Source organism: Cornus florida, unplaced genomic scaffold (genome assembly GCF_030987335.1).
Source record: "Cornus florida cultivar Cherokee Brave unplaced genomic scaffold, ASM3098733v1 CherokeeBrave_3.0.0_Hap2_Chr10, whole genome shotgun sequence".
Taxonomy (NCBI): domain Eukaryota; kingdom Viridiplantae; phylum Streptophyta; class Magnoliopsida; order Cornales; family Cornaceae; genus Cornus; species Cornus florida.
The window spans coordinates 93,439,903-93,458,689 of record NW_026775580.1 but is presented as its reverse complement, the minus strand read 5'-3'; the positions used below and the strand labels follow the sequence as shown (position 1 = coordinate 93,458,689).

Sequence of the window (18,787 nt, the reverse complement as noted above, 5' to 3'; positions counted from 1 at the left end):
TAACGTACAGGGCAAAAGTATACATGGTGGAGTATTTTTTATTTTATTTATTATTTTTTTTTAAGAGGCAAAATAGAAACCATTTAGGGAGAAAATTCTATGGATAATTTTCAAAAAATACGAAAATTGAGATTGTCTATCAGATTTAGTGAAATGAAATGAAGATGCGAAGAAGAGTAAACTACCCTTGGTGGAGATGTATAATTTAGACTTCGTGTGCTTCAATTTTTCAAAAATAAAAGTTTTGATTCATAAAAGAGTAGAAAATTCACAAATTCATTAAGCTATTAAGTTTTTTAGTTTTATTAATGAAAATAGTGTCTTTTTTTTTTTTTTTTTTTTTTTTCATGTTTGTGAATATAGTCTAAGAGTTTTTAAAAAAATCAATTTATTACTCTTTTTTATTTTATTTTTCTTCTCCCTAAAAAAAACAATTTGAATGGGTCACTTGAATTTTAAATTTTAAAAAATTTAATTCAAAATTTGTAATAAATTTTGCATGGAATTTTAATTTTCTTAATTATTTTTTTTTGTCAAATTTTACAAATTTTAATTTCAATTTCAATGTTGTAATAATATCTCTAACCTGTTTCGACTCGGTTGAGTCACAGTACTCGCTACTCACTACAGTGCACAGAGGTAGGTGCAAGTGTTATTGAGCTATACGAGGGTTTAACTGTGAGTAGCGGTGAGCCTCCTATAGTCCAAATCCATGGAAACATCATCAACGTTGCCAAGAAAGAGAGGGAGGAAACCCAAAAAATCGAAAAACGAGGAAGAGGTAGAGAGAGAAGCAACCAAAGAGCAGAAGATGAGAGAGAAAGGTGAGAAGAAGTCGGCGGTTGATGAGAAGTACCTTCAGTGGAAGTCTATTGTTCCACTGCTCTATGACTGGCTCACTAATCACAATCTCGTCTGGCCCTCTCTCTCTTGCCGGTAACATTTCACACACATATGTATCTATATGTGCATTTTCTATATATACCAGCCTAGGGTTTTTTTTTTTAATTTGTTTATGTCTTCAAATGGTTAGTAGTAGACATTGTGTTTTCAAGCTCGGATCTTGATGAATTTTACCATCTAGACATCTCTAGATTAGCTTTCAGCTGTTTCAATTGTTTCATATAGATAAAATCTGAATTCATATGCACAAACACACACATATACATACTGAATTATGACCAAATCGACCTTTTCTTTGGGTGATTTTGGATTGTTGAACTTATGTTTTGGTTTTGACATGAAGCTGGTTATTGGGAAATTTCTTTTGTTTGATTAGTGTTCTATATTGTTGCTTTTGATAATGGATTTGATTTTCCTGTGAGGCTAGATGGGGTCCACAACTTGAGCAAGGGAAATACAAGAATCGACAACGTCTATACCTCTCTGAACAGGCAAGCTCTTCATATCTATAATTTCAAGAGTTTGCTTGTCAATGTGTTTGTGGAATCCTATTATTATTATTTTTATTTTTATATCATTATGTTGTATGCTTTTTGGTTCATATATTTTGTAGTTGCATTAGATATAATAGCAGTGCGTAGTTTTGTTTGAATTAATTGTTGTTGACCTTTGTTGAGAGAGACCAAAAGGAAGTGTAAGCATTGTTGGAAGAAATATCTTATCCTTTTTTTCACTATCCTTTTGTTTTTCTAGTTTATATATTACTCTATTAAAAAAAAAAATTTATTGTACATATTGTAGCAAAAAGTTATTTTCTAATCATATCCGAGTATCTTCTATAAATTTTTTGTACTTTTTTTAATTATCCTAGGAAGTGGAACTTCAACAAGCTCATTCAGTAACGTATGCAAGTATGCAACACACACAACATAATCAAATTTCATTAGTCTTATGCAATTTTTTCCTTTCATATGGCTCGTCATTATCTTTCTTTTTATTTATTTAAATCTATGCTAGGGTATGATCTTTTGGACCTATTATCTCCCTTCTTTTCTTATCATTGTTGTAATGAAGCTAATTTTTTCTGCCTGTGTATTTATGCATGGAACTGGCACTAACGTGCCCTTTTGTTGAGAAATATTGTAATACGGATCCCATGAATCTCCATGAACATGCCTTGTACTTTACAAGTTTATCTGCCTCTTTTCTCTCTCTAATTTTTCTCTTTTGTTTGCCAGACTGATCGTACTGTTCCAAATACTCTGGTCATTGCAAATTGTGAAGTTGTCAAACCTAGGGTGGCAGCTCCAGAGCACATATCACAGGTTATTTTGTATTTATATGATATTTTACTTTTGTTGTTTTTCTTTTTCATTGTTCTTTGATAATCATGAGCTTTTGCATGTTGCTCTGATTTCTTCTGACTATAATGGCATGATTTTCCAGTTCAATGAAGAAGCACGCTCGCCATTTGTGAAGAAGTACAAAACTATAATACATCCGGGGGAGGTATGGTCTACATACTCAAAACTCATAAAAACAAATGATCGACATCCCTATGCACAAACAACAAACTTGAAGAGAGGCGTATTGGCTCTAGCGTAGAAGAAATGGATTGAATAATAAAAAAGTGGGTTTTCTACTAACATTACTTAAGCATATGTGTCAAAATTTTATTGCCTGAATAAATTGTCAATTTGTTTTGATAAAACGATGTCGTTCAACGAAGGTCATTTTTGGTATTTTATATCTTTACTAATGGCTATCTGACGGCTTGGACTGATTTGCACATTTGTAAAAGTTCAGGGGTTATTTCTAGTTGCAATTTACCCTTTATTTTATACATTTTCCCAAATAATCTACGTGATTCCCTTTCAAGGGCTTTAGGGTTGAAGTATATTAGAATTGCCTCCCTCTCTTTTTGCTACCAAATATCTCTAGATTTTAACAAACAAACAGTTTGATCTTTCTCGCTAAAGCTACAAACCAATTTTTATTTTTTATTTTTATGTTTATATATTTATTTATTAATTATGCAAGCTCTTTTAGAGTTTAACTGGTTTTTTGTTGTTTGAACTTTATGGTGAAATTTTAATTTGTTGCTTTGTTATTGAAATAATGGTTGCTAAGACAAAAGAAAGTGAAGTAGTGGTCTTACATGGGATCTCTGCAATTGTACTGATGATTGTAGGAGTGGAAATGCTAGAATATCATTTAAAGTGTAATTATTGTGATAATGATTCGCTGGTTTTGCAAGCTATTGATTGACCAACTTTAGTTCGATTATAATTTTGATGTGGTTTAAAAATTAAACTTATGCTTAATGTATGTAAAAGTGAAAAGGATATTCATTGCTTTCACTCTTGATACCTTTGGCTCATATTTTGTGTCATAAGTTCATTGAAATATTCCCTACTCAATTTTTATGACGTAGTAGACTACAAGAGGGGTGATTTCTTATTATCTATTTGATTAATGTTTGTTGCTATAATCATCCTGTTGCAGGTGAACAGAATAAGGGAACTTCCACAAAACAATAATATTGTGGCAACCCATACTGACTGTCCCGAAGTAAGTGATTAAATCAATGTTTTATGGAATTTAATTTGGAAGAAAGGATTCTTAGGACTTGCTCTCTTTTGTTCTTGGTGTAATTGATTAAAAAATAAAATTTTACCTAATGTAATACTTATCAGAAAAAAGTTTCACCTAATTTGACAACATTGAATCAGGTTCTCATTTGGGACATTGAAGCCCAACCTAATCGTCATGCTGTCCTTGGAGCTGCCGATTCTCGTCCAGATTTGGTGTGTTCTTTTGCTAGACAATAAGCATAGTAATTGTTTGTACGGTATTTTGTCCTGGTTATGTTTTTGCGTGCTTTTTTCTTTTTCAACTAATTAAAAAAAAGGGTATCTATCACAGCGATTTTTACAATTACTTGACTTCACAAGTACATGCCAAAGGATCACTTGACTGCTTTTTAAAACTAAAACCAGCAATAAATAATTGCTCTCTTGTGAATTAGAAAACATAAAAAATGGTAAGAATCTTTTATAATTTAACCAGTTCTTTTTTCAGTTGCTATAAGTTTATCAATTATAGGTGAGTAAATGCTAGTTTTTATTTATTATAAAGATTTTAAGGACATTGATGAAGAGGAGATAATGGTTTTGGAATTATATTTCGAATAAGATTATTATTTCTCTTGTATTTAGATAACTGGGAGGATCTCTCTCTCTCTCTCTCGTGCAACCCTGACATGTGCATGTCCCCTCTCTCAGTAGTAGATTAGTGGGGATTGTCAAATTATTGACCTTTTTATAGTACAAACTTATATTATTATATATCAAGATATTCCTGGTGTACCAAAGGGCCTCTACCCCAGTGGTATAACCTCCCCATCCTCAGAGGAGGGGAGGCTTGCATGGGCAAAGCGTGTGTGAGTACTTATTTGATAAAAAAGAAGATAATCTTGGTATCCATCTCGACAAATGAATAATTTCAGAACAAGTGGGCTCTAATTGAGATATCTTTATGTTGTTTATAAATCAGCACATTTTAATGTTACTCTAAATTGCTACAGTAAAATTGGAATGTGTTTTATTCTCTGAATCTTTTTTGAGAAGCTTATTTTCCTTTAACAATTGTCATTCTTTATCCCAAGAAAATATTCTTCTGAAAATTTTCTCCACATCTGTGAATTTTTTTTTGTTGAAACAAGCCCCAGCTGAGGAAGGATGTAGCAAAGATTTGGTGGATTCCTCCTGCATCTGGCTTTTATTTCTCATCATAAATAGAAATCTGAAATAAAATGGTGTATAAGATCCTTCTCACTGCAGAAGGAGCATCGTTTCTTGCTAATGGCTGAGTCTCTCTGGGAAAAGGATGGGCTGTTATATGCTTTTTGTGTCAAATTTGGTAAATCAGATGGTAGTTAGTATTTATACATGTCTTGAGAAAAGTACTCTATTGATATCTGTAATTATTTATGGGTAGACATGTATTTTATATAAACTTGAAGGATATGAACTGATACATGCAACATTTTTGTAACTTAAAAGCTCAATGACATAATGCCACTTTCTTAGAATAACTAAGAGGGAATTCTCGATATAGAACATCACAAGAAATTACATGACAATATGCCCATCAACAACCTTACCCGGTGGTATTGTAAATGGTCCCGTACATTTGTTTCCCCAATATTATTGCACCAAAGATCTGTATGAATTGCTACAGAAGTTTGCAGGCCTATGGGATACCTTATCAGCGATCAATTTCATCTGTTTTGTAGAACCATCATTCTATGGCTCACTTGATGTGCATGTATTTTCATGGAATTATGCCCCATTAACAGAATTTTTCCTTCTGCAGGTATTGACTGGACATCAAGAAAATGCAGAATTTGCTCTTGCAATGTGCCCTACTGAACCCTTTGTGCTCTCTGGAGGTTGAAAAGTTCTTGTAATTTTCATTTTATTAATGATCTAATTCTTCAAACTCTAACTATATATCATAAGTGTATTCTGTTTTATATCAAATGGTAGTGCAAAAAAATGAGAATTTTATAGTTAATTATATATGCCTTTCCTCTTACAGGATTTGGAACACTAAAAAAAGCTTGTTTATTTTCTGTTTGAAGTTTCGGTTACATATAAATGGAAATTTGATATTGTATGTTAATGTCTAATGATTTTAGGTGAATGCTGTATTCATTCACATTATATCGAGTTTTAAAGTGTGTTTGTATCTCTTCTTTTCTAGAATTTTCTTTTTCCCGCTGGTTTGCAATGGGATTAATTCATTATTATTACCCTTCTGAATAAGGAGAATTTATGACAGGGAAGGACAAGTCTGTGGTTTTGTGGAGCATCCATGATCATATATCAACATTAAACGCAGATGTACCCAAGTCTACAGGATCTACTGGATCAATCATTAAAGCTACTGATAACCCTTCTATTGGACCACGAGGGATCTTCCATGGGCATGAGGATACTGTTGAAGATGTGCAGTTCTGTCCATCAAGGTAACTGATCTGGTTGGATAGTTTCGATCATGTAGCTGATCTGGTTTTTCAGTTCTGTGCACTATAACTGTCTCATGCCTTCTGATGGGCATGCCAGGATGTTAGGCATGATTTCTTTTCTTCAGGTACTTTGATTAAAAAAAATTATCTTGATATCGTATCTGCTGACTTCTGCACTCTTTCTAAAATATTTTAAGAAAATGCTAGGTGAAATTTGTTCCAATTTATCTCAATTCTTTTTACTTTTCCATCTGCAGTATTTGCAGCATATTATGTAGTTTCTTGGTTTTTGGTGGGATCTTCTGTTTCTGACAATTTTTGTTATTGATGAAGTCCACAGGAGTTTTGTAGTGTAGGTGATGATTCTTGCCTTATACTATGGGATGCACGAGTTGGCGTTAGCCCAGTTGTGAAGGTGACACCTCCCACTTTTAATTGCTTGCTAGCTTACTTTTTCCTTTGGATAATGAACCTCGTTGTATCCATGGAAACACATATTACCTGAGGATTAATTTGTAAGTATGGCTCTAGAAATAAGCAATATATTTGCGTTCGGCACAAAGCTTCAAGCCTTTAAGCCATCCATTGAATTGCTCAAGAATTATACCTTTATTGCTGGGAATTGTATTCAACAAGGGATGTAAACCAATGTCTATATGGAAGGTTGGTTGTACATTCTGGAAGGTTCAACCATTTTGAAACCTGCAACTTAAGAACATACTGATGGTGACACATTATAATAATTTAGTTTTTTTTTTTTTTTTTTTGGGGGTGGGGGGGGGGGGGGGGGGGGGGGGGGGGGGGATTTCACAGAAGAAAACACTTTTTCTTGAAAAAGAAAAATAATTTTGCCTATTGTCATTTATAATGAAAGTTATATATACTTGCAAATTATAAAAAAATTCCATGGAGTCATGGTTGTCGCAGTTCCATTATGATAAAAATATTGTGCCTTGTTACATTTATCTTTATGTTCAGATTGATGCTAAATGACTTGGAACATCGAATTTGAGCGAGCTAATTTGTCTTCAGAATTACTGTACTGTTGTGAGAGCAAGTTAAAAATCTTTGTGTTGTGCTCCTCTCTCTCTCTCTTTCTTTATATATATATATATATATATATATAAATAATTTTATAAATTGGCTGGAGGGTGTAATGTGTCTGAACTGTAAAGTTTATTCCTAACAGCGACTTGTCTTTCATTATGATAAAAATATCGTGCCTTGTTACATTTATCTTTATGTTCAGATTGATGCTAAATGACTTGGAACTTCGAATTTGAGCTAATTTGTCTTCAGAATTACCGTACTGTTGTGAGAGCAAGTTAAAAATCTTTGTGTTGTGCTCCTCTCTCTCTCTTTCTTTATATATATATAAATAATTTTATAAATTGGCTGGAGGGTGTAATTTGTCTGAACTGTAAAGTTTTTTCCCAGCAGCGACTTGTCTTTCATTTCAATTTTACTTTGTTGCATCAGTGTAGTGTTCCTAATTCTCGTTGATTCAAATCTTTTGTCATGTTTACCTGTTCTGACAATTCTTGAATTTGTCTTTTCTTCCAAGGTAGAATCTCAGCTTCTGAATGTGATGTTTACTAACTGTTCGTTTTTGGTGAATAGGTTGCAAAGGCACATGATGCTGATGTTCACTGTGTTGATTGGAATCCTCATGACGGAAACTTTATTCTAACTGGGTATACGCCATTTCTTATTTTCTTGATGGTGTTATATAGGGGTCGCAATTTATACCCAAACCCATTAAACCGCCCAAGCCCGCCCACTAAAATTAGATCATTTGGGTGCCCAATTTAAATGAGTGGGTAATTAATGGGTAAAAATTGGGTACCCATTACAATTAACGGGTCAACGGTGGGTTAAGTATGGGTATCCATCTTAACCCGCTCAAAAAAATCCTAAGGCTCGCTCATCCACTCGTCAGCCCCCACCCCCCCTCTCTCTTTAATTCCTGTCTATATGTTTATCATTTTCTAACATTTGCATTTCGGTTCACTAAATATATACCGTATATGTTATGCTTGTTACTTATTAAGTAGATCCTAATTCCTATCTATAATAGGAGTTTTTACCATTTTCTAACATTTGCATTTTGATTCACTATATATATATATATATATATATATATATATTCTACTTGTTGACTTATATCCTAATTCTTCTTAACACACAATATGCCCTCTTAGCACTTAAATTCTACAGCATGTATTTCTGTATGTATTAATTGTTATGCATATTAATTTATTTATTTTTGAAAAAAATATAGGGCCTGTTTGGTTCAATTTTTTAAAACAGTTATCAACAGTTTAGAAAATTGAGAACTATTATCAAATAACTATAAAAGACAGTTCTTTGTTTTTTAATTGAGTTTTCAAAAATTGTCAATTAAGCGAAATAGATTTTTATATAGTTATCCGATTTTCAATTTTTTAAAAAAGGAAAAATTGTTATCAGAATACTGCACCAAACAGAAGATGAACCCAAACATTTGGCAGTATGTGACTTAATTTCGACCAAGACTTTGAAATGCATTATTGATTCTGATGATACATTAATTGTGCATATATATATATACACAAACACATTTATATATGCAAGTCAAGTCCATCAGCACCACCAGATGTAGCAATTACAGTTGAGGATGAAAGAGAGATTAAATATGATGATGATTATGATATAATTAAATATATAACCCTATTGAGGGTGCTACTAGGAATATATTATCTAAATCCTTTTGCTCAGGTGTAGTTCAACCGCAAGACTAGCATAGACATTATTATTATTATTTTATTTGGTTTTTTATCAAGGGCCTATGCTATCTAGATTGATTACTGATTGAATCGTGTTTGAACCTGAGAGAGATTTATTTTATTATGCTTTGCGAGGGGGAAAAAGAGGGGGGGGGGGGGGGGGGGGGGGGGGGGTGTGTTGAAGTGGGTTGACCTGCCCATTTGAGCCCTGACCCATTCATGACCCACCATTGGCGGGTTGGTATCGGGTTACTAACCTATTCATAACTAGCCCATTCAAAACCAACCTAATTGCCACCCCTAGTGTTATACTTCAAGGTTTGATGGGGTTCATAGTTTGCACACGTGAGATCATGAAATTTTTGGTGCTTTTTGTTTTTCCATGATGTTATTTCAGGTCCGCAGATCATTCTGTTAAAATGTTTGATCGCCGAAATCTAACTTCTGGTGGAGTGGGGTCGCCTATTCATAAATTTGAAGGTCACAAAGCTGCTGTACTTTGTGTGCAGGTATTAAGCAAGTTCCTTCTCTTGTTCATTTTACTTTAATGTATGTATGTTTATTGTTGTGAAGTACGCATATACTCAAAAGTATTTTCTTTTTCCTTTATTTTTCTTTCCTTAACTCAAAACTATCCATTTATATTTCAGTGGTCTCCAGACAAGTCATCTGTATTTGGAAGTTCAGCTGAGGATGGTTTCTTAAACATTTGGGACTACGTGGAGGTTTGGCTAATCCTTCTATATTATGAGATCTTCATTACCTCCCTCCCTCTGTCTCATTTGTGCGTTTGTGTGTGCGCGAGGAAGAGTGACGTGGCTTACAATGAGGATAATGTATTTATGTAAGGGGAAGAGGAACCAAATTTAGAATGATTTTTTATGGCAAGGAAAATGTGGTAACGGAAATAATGACCTTGGAGGCTTGGACAGTACGGCATTAGTTGGGAAATTCCTCATTGAACTGAACTGAGTTGAATATGTATGAATTCTCATTTGGTGTGCCTCAGAGCATTTCATTTTCTTTTACTTTCCCCTTCTATTTGTAAGCATTGTCAAATGAAGGACTAAGGTTCCTGAACTGATGCATGGTTGTTGTATATCTATAGTGAAACAACTCGGTCACTGATAGATGGGCTCCCTAATTGCAACTGTTACCAATTAGGCAGTTCCTACTTGTATAATTTTTTGCTCTCTGTGATTATTTTAAAATTGAATCATTTCTTGCATCATTTTATAGGTTGGTAAAAAGAAAGAGTATGGGACAAGAACACCAAATTCTCCTCCAGGGTTGTTTTTCCAACATGCTGGGCACAGGTTCGTAACTGCTTAGGTGCAACTCAATTTCAGAAAGCCTTTTCCTAACCATTTCACTTTCAATTCTGGTATATATAGAGAGAGCTTTTGCCTATCTGCTATAGATAAGATCTTATCTTCTCATATGTGATGCCATCATGTTTTTTCTAATGTCTTTCTTTTTTCTCATCTTGTATCTCCTTAAATGATTTGAGTCGTATGATTCGTATTTGATGTAGTCTTTGGTCTGAATTGTATACATGCATTCTAGATGATTGTCTTTTTCTTTTTCCTCACTTTTACCTATCTTGTATCTTACTTCGTTATACATAAAAATCTTGTTTTTTTATTTATTTTTTAAGGGTTACGACATGAAAAGCAAGGACCATGACAAAAAACTTTAAAGAAAATAATTGAAATGTGTAATCCCCCACTTATGGAATCTGTTGAGTGTTCTTGCTGTTGAGCTTTGATACGACTGGATGCGCTCGGACAAAGATTTTATATAATATTGTATACTATATTGACACAGTCAGATAGATGTTAGGATTTCTTCAAGGAAACTGTCTCTGCCCCCTACTCTTTCATCTGCAAAGTAACGAAAGATGTTTCTGGCTTTGTTTAGCTGACTATGACTGCTTCGTGCTCCTTTTTCCAGTGTGTTAAGTGGCAAGGTGCTTCAAGCTCTCTCTCTTACTCTCACTCTCCCTCTCTCAAATAGTCCATCTTTGTGAATTGGATCTGGTGGCTGTGAAAAAATTTCTAGAACTTGTTCGATCTTATGAGTTAGATTAACAGATTGAAAACACGTCTTGACAGCATCTGATACGAACCAAAGGTTATGTTGCGTTTGGGAGCACTGTGATACCCCCTGATTTCGGAACACGGATTGATCAAGTCCGCGCACAAAATCAAGGGATATCAAAACAATTTAAGTATTTAACAAGCACAGAATACAAAGATGAATAATAAAGAATAAATAAACCGCTGAAGAAAACTAATAAATAAATATTACTTAATGATTCTCCAACAATTACAATTCGGAAATCCCACAACTCAAGGACCCCTTAAACATTATCTAATAATCCAATACTATTTAAAAGTACATAAGATGAATAGACGAATGACAGTCTCCCAGCTGCGGATCCTCAACCTCGAGACTGGAACCTCTAATAACCTGAAAAATAAATCGTGGGTTAAACCCTACGAGCAAGTTCACTCTACCAGACCTCTGAAAACCAATAAGCAGATCATCTCTGATCAAAACCAAACCTAATAAAGTTTTAACTTTAATAAAGCACGATATACATGTCTATATATAATTATATATACTATACTAATCACATCCATTAATAGGTTTATTAAATTTTCATACCTATTAAATAATTATTAAAATAATATTCATACCTAGACCAATCTACCATTTCATTTTATAAAAACTCCTTTGACCTTAATCCCATCCTAGTCAGTTGTCTAATCATTTAAACAACAAATTATAATAAAAGAAATACTCTATTTAATCCCAACCCGATAATGATTTTAATTGTTTAAATCACATATCCAAAATCCAAGTTTTGACAAATCATCCACGTCTTCCCCAATATTATTTTATTAATGTAAAATAATACACTAACCAGTAAGTACTAAACTATTCTCATTTAAGAATATCTAACCCTAATCCAATCCATACATACAACAACCATAGATGATATTTTAATCATCTAACACATAACAACGTAATTATGCTTTGGCAAATCAACCATGCCATTGTAAATATTTTTATTTATATATTGGCAATTCAACCATGCCTCCATAAGTATATTTATTTATACATTGGCAATTCAACCATGCCTCCGTGTATGTGTATTTATACATTGGCAATTCAACCATGCCTCCACAGGTATATTTATTCATACATTTAATTAGCAATTCATCCATGCTTTCCATATATGTATTCTATTCATACAAATATTTAGGTAATATATTTAATCATTTGACAATTCATCCATGCCCACACTTTAACCATGAATTAACTTTAAAATTAACAATACGCTAAATCATACATAGCCATCACATGCATATTATACGCATATCATTAATTTAACAACCAGCCTATTAAGATATGCCAAATAAGAATGATAATATTAATCATCTTAAATGATTTATATATATATATACCTACACATATGTTATTTAATGTATATATGTGTTTAATACCTTCTTTAATAATCCTTGATTATTTAAAATCAATATACATACATACATACATACATATATATATATATATATATATATATATATATACACTTCCTTCCATAACAAATTATTAATTTATTATATTTACACAAATTAGTGCAACTAAATATGTCAGAAATAGTTTCCTTTAAATACTCCATATTGGTTTAAATAGTTTTCCGACACTTTCTCACTAAAACATAAATATCTCCTAGTAGGATGGGAATCTGATAATGAAATTGGTACCATTGGAAAGAAGACGAAAAATCCTTGAATTTGAGCTCAAGAATGACCCAATTTCGATTTAAGATGACTAAGTTATGACTGTTTTAATTTTATGTCACAAACAGACAAAATAATTGGCTAAGCTCAAACACTACTGTGAGCGCGCCCACACTTAATTAGCTCACTTGAGCTCACACAAACGCACCCACACCAGATTAGCTCACTTGAGCTCACATGTATGCACCCACACCAGATAAATCTTCTGTTGACCAAACTTAATCCATGGTCCAGATTCACATGCGCACTCTTTTATGTACACCGTAATGCACCGAATCATTCCACTTATATTTAAACTATTCCAATGGCCTAGATCAGTGATGTAACCTTTTACTATGCATTCTACCACACTAGATCATACCTCGAATCACCCATCTCCTGATTTATGCGCCGATTCACACAGAGTGCATAGAATTAATTTAAAATTTAATAAAAATAATTCTAAAATAAATTCCAGAATATAAAAAAATTACAAAACAAATTCTAAAAATATTCTGAAAAGTACAGAAAAATTCCAGAAAATATAAAAACCAAAATTAATCCCCTTAGGTCATAGTTCCACCTATACATTGATTTTAATATATATATCCAACATCTACATATACAAATAAAATCCAATAATCCAAAATTAAAAATATATAATAATTCATACTTTTAAATAATCATATCTAAACACAATTTAATAAAATAAATTAACTTGATGCTTTTAATTAATCCAAATTAATAATTTAATTAGAGCCTTAATACTTAAGATGAAATCCTTATAGGTTCTAAGAGGAAAAATAGAGAAAACTCGCCTGAAGGTTTCGAAACGAAACCGACGCTTCAAGCTTTAATTATCTCTTCCAATTCCGACGTCCTCCTTTTCAGATCCGACCTCCTCCTTGTCAGCCCTTCTTCTTCCTCTCTCTCTCTCTCTGTTTTATTTTTCTAACGTGTAAAACCTTTAACCCTAAAGTTTTATGTGTATTTTTATACACCTTAAATTCCAAATCCTATTCCAACTAGTATTATGAATTAAAATAATAACCTTTAAATAATTTATATCTATAAACATATATTATATATAAATATATATTCCTTCCATAATTAACTCATTAGTTAATTAAATCATATATACTTATAAATATCAATAAATATATATCTATATATATATCTTTCCATAACAATTATTAATTAATTATATTTATATATAATTATATATATATATATATATATATATATATATATATAATTGATACAAAAGTGATCATTTAAATAATTAAATAACCACGGACCTTCATTAATTAACCCAATAAGGTTTCATACAAGCCCAAGACCACATCTTTTGGTCCAACTTTCCTTAAGCCCAATCCAATTAATTTAAATAAATAAGATAATTAATTAAATACAGAAATTAAAATAACTAATTACATGAAGCACATAAACAAACAAGAATTTACAACTAAGTCATATAATACTAATAAAATCAACACACCAATAATTCAATCAATAATCAACCACACAAACAATCAATCATCATACATAATCACGAAATATAACTTAATTAAAATAAGATAATTAATCTAGCACTCAATAAAATAAAATAAATCATTGAAAAATAAAATAAAATAATTAATCCTAATTAATAAATCTTTTAAAATTATCGGGGTATTACAAGCACCGAATCGGTGCTTTGGATTTGGGATTGGAGAAAACTTAGTTCAAAATTTTAACTACATTTCTTCCAATTCCAAATCAAAGCCACCGATTCGCTGCCGCCCCCAAACATAGCATTAGTTTAGTGGATCATTGGATTACTTTTTTTCCTTGACAGATCAGATTATGAACACATCTGATCTAGGATAAATTCATTACATCTACATGCCTAGCTGCAAGTATTTTTACATGGAGTTTGCACAAGTTAATAAAGGAACAAGGAGATCATTTTCCAATTGTTTGGAGCAATATTTTTGAAGAATTATTAGCATTTACTTTTAGAGAATCTACTAACAGCAGGGAAGAGGTTGCCCTTGCCTGTTGTGTTAGGTCTGTTGTGAGTAAATGTCGGTTGTGTCACCATACTCTATTGTACACCTGGTGCATTCTGCAAATTTTTAATACATCACAAAATCTAAATATACTTCGTCAATTTGGGATTGCAGCTGTATTTAATCAACCATAGTTTCCAAAGTTTTTTTTTCCCCTTCCCCTTTTACTTTAAAGTAAATGAATAGAAGCTGTTTGTTAATTCTTTTTCATGAATGACATGTTTTAAAAATGCAACGCATGTTGGTTAATTGTCTACTTTGTTCAAAGTTGGACTGCTAAAATCCTATTTTATTCGTGCGTTTGATTCTAAAAGTGTGTACTTCTTTTTGCATGCATCCAGGGATAAAGTAGTTGACTTTCATTGGAATGCATCTGATCCATGGACCGTTGTTAGTGTATCTGATGACTGTGATACCTCTGGTGGGGGCGGGACACTACAGGTACCAGAACTATGTTTACAGTACATATATATATATATATATATAGTGATACTGGATTTACTGAACATTATATAATGGTTTTTCAGATATGGCGCATGAATGATTTGATATACAGGCCTGAAGAGGAGGTTCTGACTGAGCTCGACAATTTTAAAACTCATGTAGTTGCATGCACTTCCAAATCTTCTTGAGAAAGTAGAGAGCGCATGTGTATTTGCAATACTTGAACGATCATTGTAAACTGTTGTGTATTTATTTATTGTGTGAATTTAGCTCCTCTTTTTATTTATTTAGAGAAAAAAGTAGGTACGCAGAGAGGATGAAATAATGTTTAATTTAGGTGTTTGAGATGTGGTCGGGACTATAAGTCGATGAAGATATTATACAAACAAGGTTGTTTAATTTATAGCCGTTTCAGATGTAATGTACTGTCCTTTATATTGAACCCCAAGCCAAATGCTAATGTTTTGAGCTACGCACTTACTTGTCTTGCTAAGCTAATGTTTGATTGGGTGAGATTTTACTGTTACCTTGAGTTATATGCTAAATTTTATTACATGGTTTGGGAGTACAAATGCGATGCAGTTTTTTTAACCCTTGTTAATTTGCTTTTATCAATTATATAACTATAAATATATTTAAAAATTCATACCTGTTTTAATACCTGTTTCTGCTTTAATACCTGTGTGATTGAGGTTTTGTGATCCAACTTGATGGATGTATAATTTAAATACCCGCGGACAGGAAAGGTTCTTAAATTAACGCACTATTTTATAAGATTGAGATAGGCTCTACAGATTAAGATGACGGTAAGTATACGTTATATCCCGACCTAAGCCTTATAAAGAAAGGGGTTAATCAACGTCTTAAGGTATGTAATAGATCCTAACTTAATTTTTTGATTTTTCCAGAGATTATTTTGTACACTGACTTGTTCGTCGAAGCCTACTCCACCAGTAACACCAGTGTTTGTAGGATCACCTTTTCTTCTCTTTGTTCATGGAGTCAGATTAGATCCGGATTGTGCAGAATCCATCGTCAACAAAACTATTAATAAAATTCATATTTACTCCCACATTATTTTTTGGGTTCATTCCCGTTTGAGATTAATTGGGCTTTGTAATCCTGAATTGTGTAAAATTTTTTATGTTTATAATTCAAATAGGCCATAGAGAATCTTTAGGGATATAAAATATGCAATATATGTGATATAGTGCCCCAATTGGTACAGATGAAACAAGCTTTTGATGGGAAAAAAAAAAAAAAAAAAAAAAAAATTATGCAAAACAGTTCTCTGTTTAGTAAAAAAAACTTTGGCCCACATCGAAGAGAACTGGTTTTTGTGTTCATTCTTGGTCTAATTTTGTTCTTCTCCAAACCGGGTTTACCTCCTATTAAAAAAAATGCAGTATAATGTAGCTTCCACAATAGTAGTACTATTTTATACTACAAGCGTGTGTGTGTGTGTATATATATATACATATAGATATTTTGCAGTCTGGTAATCACGTTTTCTGCTCTGCTCTGAGTCCCACTGTGCCTAATAATGATTAAAAAAACGGAGCACTATCTCTGACTCTGCAACATGCCGAGTTCGCGCCTCTACCTAGTCTCACGTGGGCCCCACATACGGAGTGGGCTATATCTGACACTCTATATATATATATATACATACATATTACATACATATATGTATAGGTATATCTCAGCGGTCCATCAATTGTCGCCGCCAGCGCGAACAATGCCCTCTCTGTGTGACCGTACGTCAAGGATTTGACAGGTTTGCTACGTCGTAGTTACTGCCATGCCACGTCCGCAATCTTGACCAATATATTATATATATTACATTACGTACAAGCCAGCTTTGAAATCATGGAAAGACTTATTTCCCCAAAAGTTCTTCATAATCACGGATGTATCCCTTGGCCCTTCTACATTCTCTCACTCACAATGCAACCTCTCCTCTCCATTAAAAGAGAGGTTTCATGGTGTGCAAATATACGAATATGCGTGCATACTTACCTAATTAAAAATATAATTAATTAATTTTTTTAATCAACGCTACGTTGCCACAGGCATTTTACACGCCTCAAATTTTTAAAAATTGATTAAGTATAACACAAACTTTAGCAACAATTTTTTTTTTTTTTTTTTTGGGTTTAATACTCAAATTCAACAATTTTATTGCTAATTGAGCTGTCATTTTCATTGATTTTTAAATTTTAAATAGCAATCTCAAAAGTTCCAGAATTAGTGGAATATCTAATTGAATCCTAACTTGGAGATGGAAATGGCTAATTAATTTTGCGTGTGGAAACCGAGTCCAACTCCAACTTTTCCCTCTTTCTACACACTTTTTCATATCTTATCTGTTTTGGAGATGTTTGAGAAAGCAACTTTCATGATCCAAACGTTATGATATATATATATATATATATATATATATATATTATATTCTTATGTGTATTAACTTCTCTGAATTCAAACCACATTATGTGACAACTTTTTCTCCATCACATGGTCACATCGATATAGTAAATTAGTACTCCGTAATTCTTCTGGGAATAGAGAAGTTATATGTAATAGTCACTAACGTATGAAAACCATTCTACTCCAATATTCTTCATTGCTTTCACACACACACACACACACACACACACACAAGTCGGTTAATTACTTGGATTCCCTTTATGCTTCACACACACACACACACACTAACACACACATCTCTTTTTGTTTCTTGCATTTTGTGGAACATTCCTTTGGCCTTAATTATACATCATAACTTCCCAATGTTCTCATCTTTAAGCATAGGAAAATGATTGTTAAAGGTAAATTTTCAATAATATTTATATAATCGAGTGAGTTTTAATTCTTTGATGCAGTCGATAGAATCCAAATTTAAGTTTATCCACTTCACTAAATGAATAAAAATTTCATCCATTAAAATCATCCCTTGGTCAAATAAATCTAAATATCAATCCAACTATTACAATTTCTTTTTCGGTAATAAATATAAATTACACTTAATCATTTATCTTACTCAAACATTTAGGAGAACACATTCCTCTTGAACTAAGCCCTTATCATCATCTTTGCTTAATTTGATCCTATGCACGCTAAGCAAGTCTAGTAGTAAATTCTCTTAATTCACTATTTTCTATTACAAATGGTTTCCTTTATCATATTTAAGTTTTAAGAATTATTTTAACAATTGAATACTATGTTAATTTCGGTTTACCTTTACAAGATTTTTTTTAATCATCTATGCAAATTAGCTAGTTTCCTCATCTCATATACAGTGCATTATGAGTCTTAGTATATGTTTATGTCACCTAATTTTAGTAAATTTCATAACTAAATAGCTATTAAAACACGAATAGGAATGAAATAATAATGTTGTACTCGAAGATCACGAGTTTAAAAAGAAAAACATAGGCTTTTTAAATAATCTTTTTCTGGTAAAAGTTGGATAGTGTAAATTGTCCTTTTTCAACTTCGTAATAATTAGAGTATGGAGGAATGAGTGAGTCATTTTAAAATATTATGAGAGAAGAAAAAAGAAAAAAAAAAAAGAGTAGTGATACTTAGAAAAGAAAAAAAAAAAAAAAAAGAAAAGAAAAGAGAAGAGAAGAGAGTAGTGACATTTATACCGATTTGTAATAATAAATTAGTTAATTAAATTTTTTTTTATTAATTATTTATGCATATAAGTAAGTGAAGAATCCCAGTTTATTATTTGTTACATGAATTTACTAATTAAAATAAATAAACTTGGTAATTTACTTCAACAAATTAGTGCAA

At 32.2% G+C, this 18,787-nt stretch overlaps 1 protein-coding gene across 1 annotated transcript; it reads left to right on the top strand.

Annotated features, from left to right (window-relative positions):
• Positions 1 to 635: 635 nt before the first annotated feature.
• LOC132275919 (WD-40 repeat-containing protein MSI4-like) lies at positions 636 to 15,458 on the top strand. Its single transcript, XM_059777119.1, has 15 exons — positions 636 to 936; positions 1,331 to 1,394; positions 2,142 to 2,228; positions 2,350 to 2,412; positions 3,409 to 3,474; positions 3,636 to 3,710; positions 5,281 to 5,356; positions 5,749 to 5,935; positions 6,269 to 6,350; positions 7,556 to 7,629; positions 9,098 to 9,209; positions 9,351 to 9,425; positions 9,940 to 10,016; positions 14,884 to 14,983; positions 15,070 to 15,458. Exons 1-15 carry the CDS (start codon positions 713 to 715, stop codon positions 15,172 to 15,174), a joined length of 1,467 nt encoding a protein of 488 aa, XP_059633102.1. The 5' UTR covers positions 636 to 712; the 3' UTR covers positions 15,175 to 15,458.
• Positions 15,459 to 18,787: the final 3,329 nt, after the last annotated feature.

What these genes read in the sequence shown, in the direction of transcription:
- LOC132275919 (XM_059777119.1), top strand. Translation starts at nt 713, where the DNA reads ATGGAAACATCATCAACGTTGCCAAGAAAGAGAGGGAGGAAACCCAAA. An exon ending in GCGTTAGCCCAGTTGTGAAG is followed by an intron (nt 6,351 to 7,555) that starts GTGACACCTCCC and finishes TTTGGTGAATAG; the next exon opens with GTTGCAAAGGCACATGATGC. An exon ending in CTGCTGTACTTTGTGTGCAG is followed by an intron (nt 9,210 to 9,350) that starts GTATTAAGCAAG and finishes TTTATATTTCAG; the next exon opens with TGGTCTCCAGACAAGTCATC.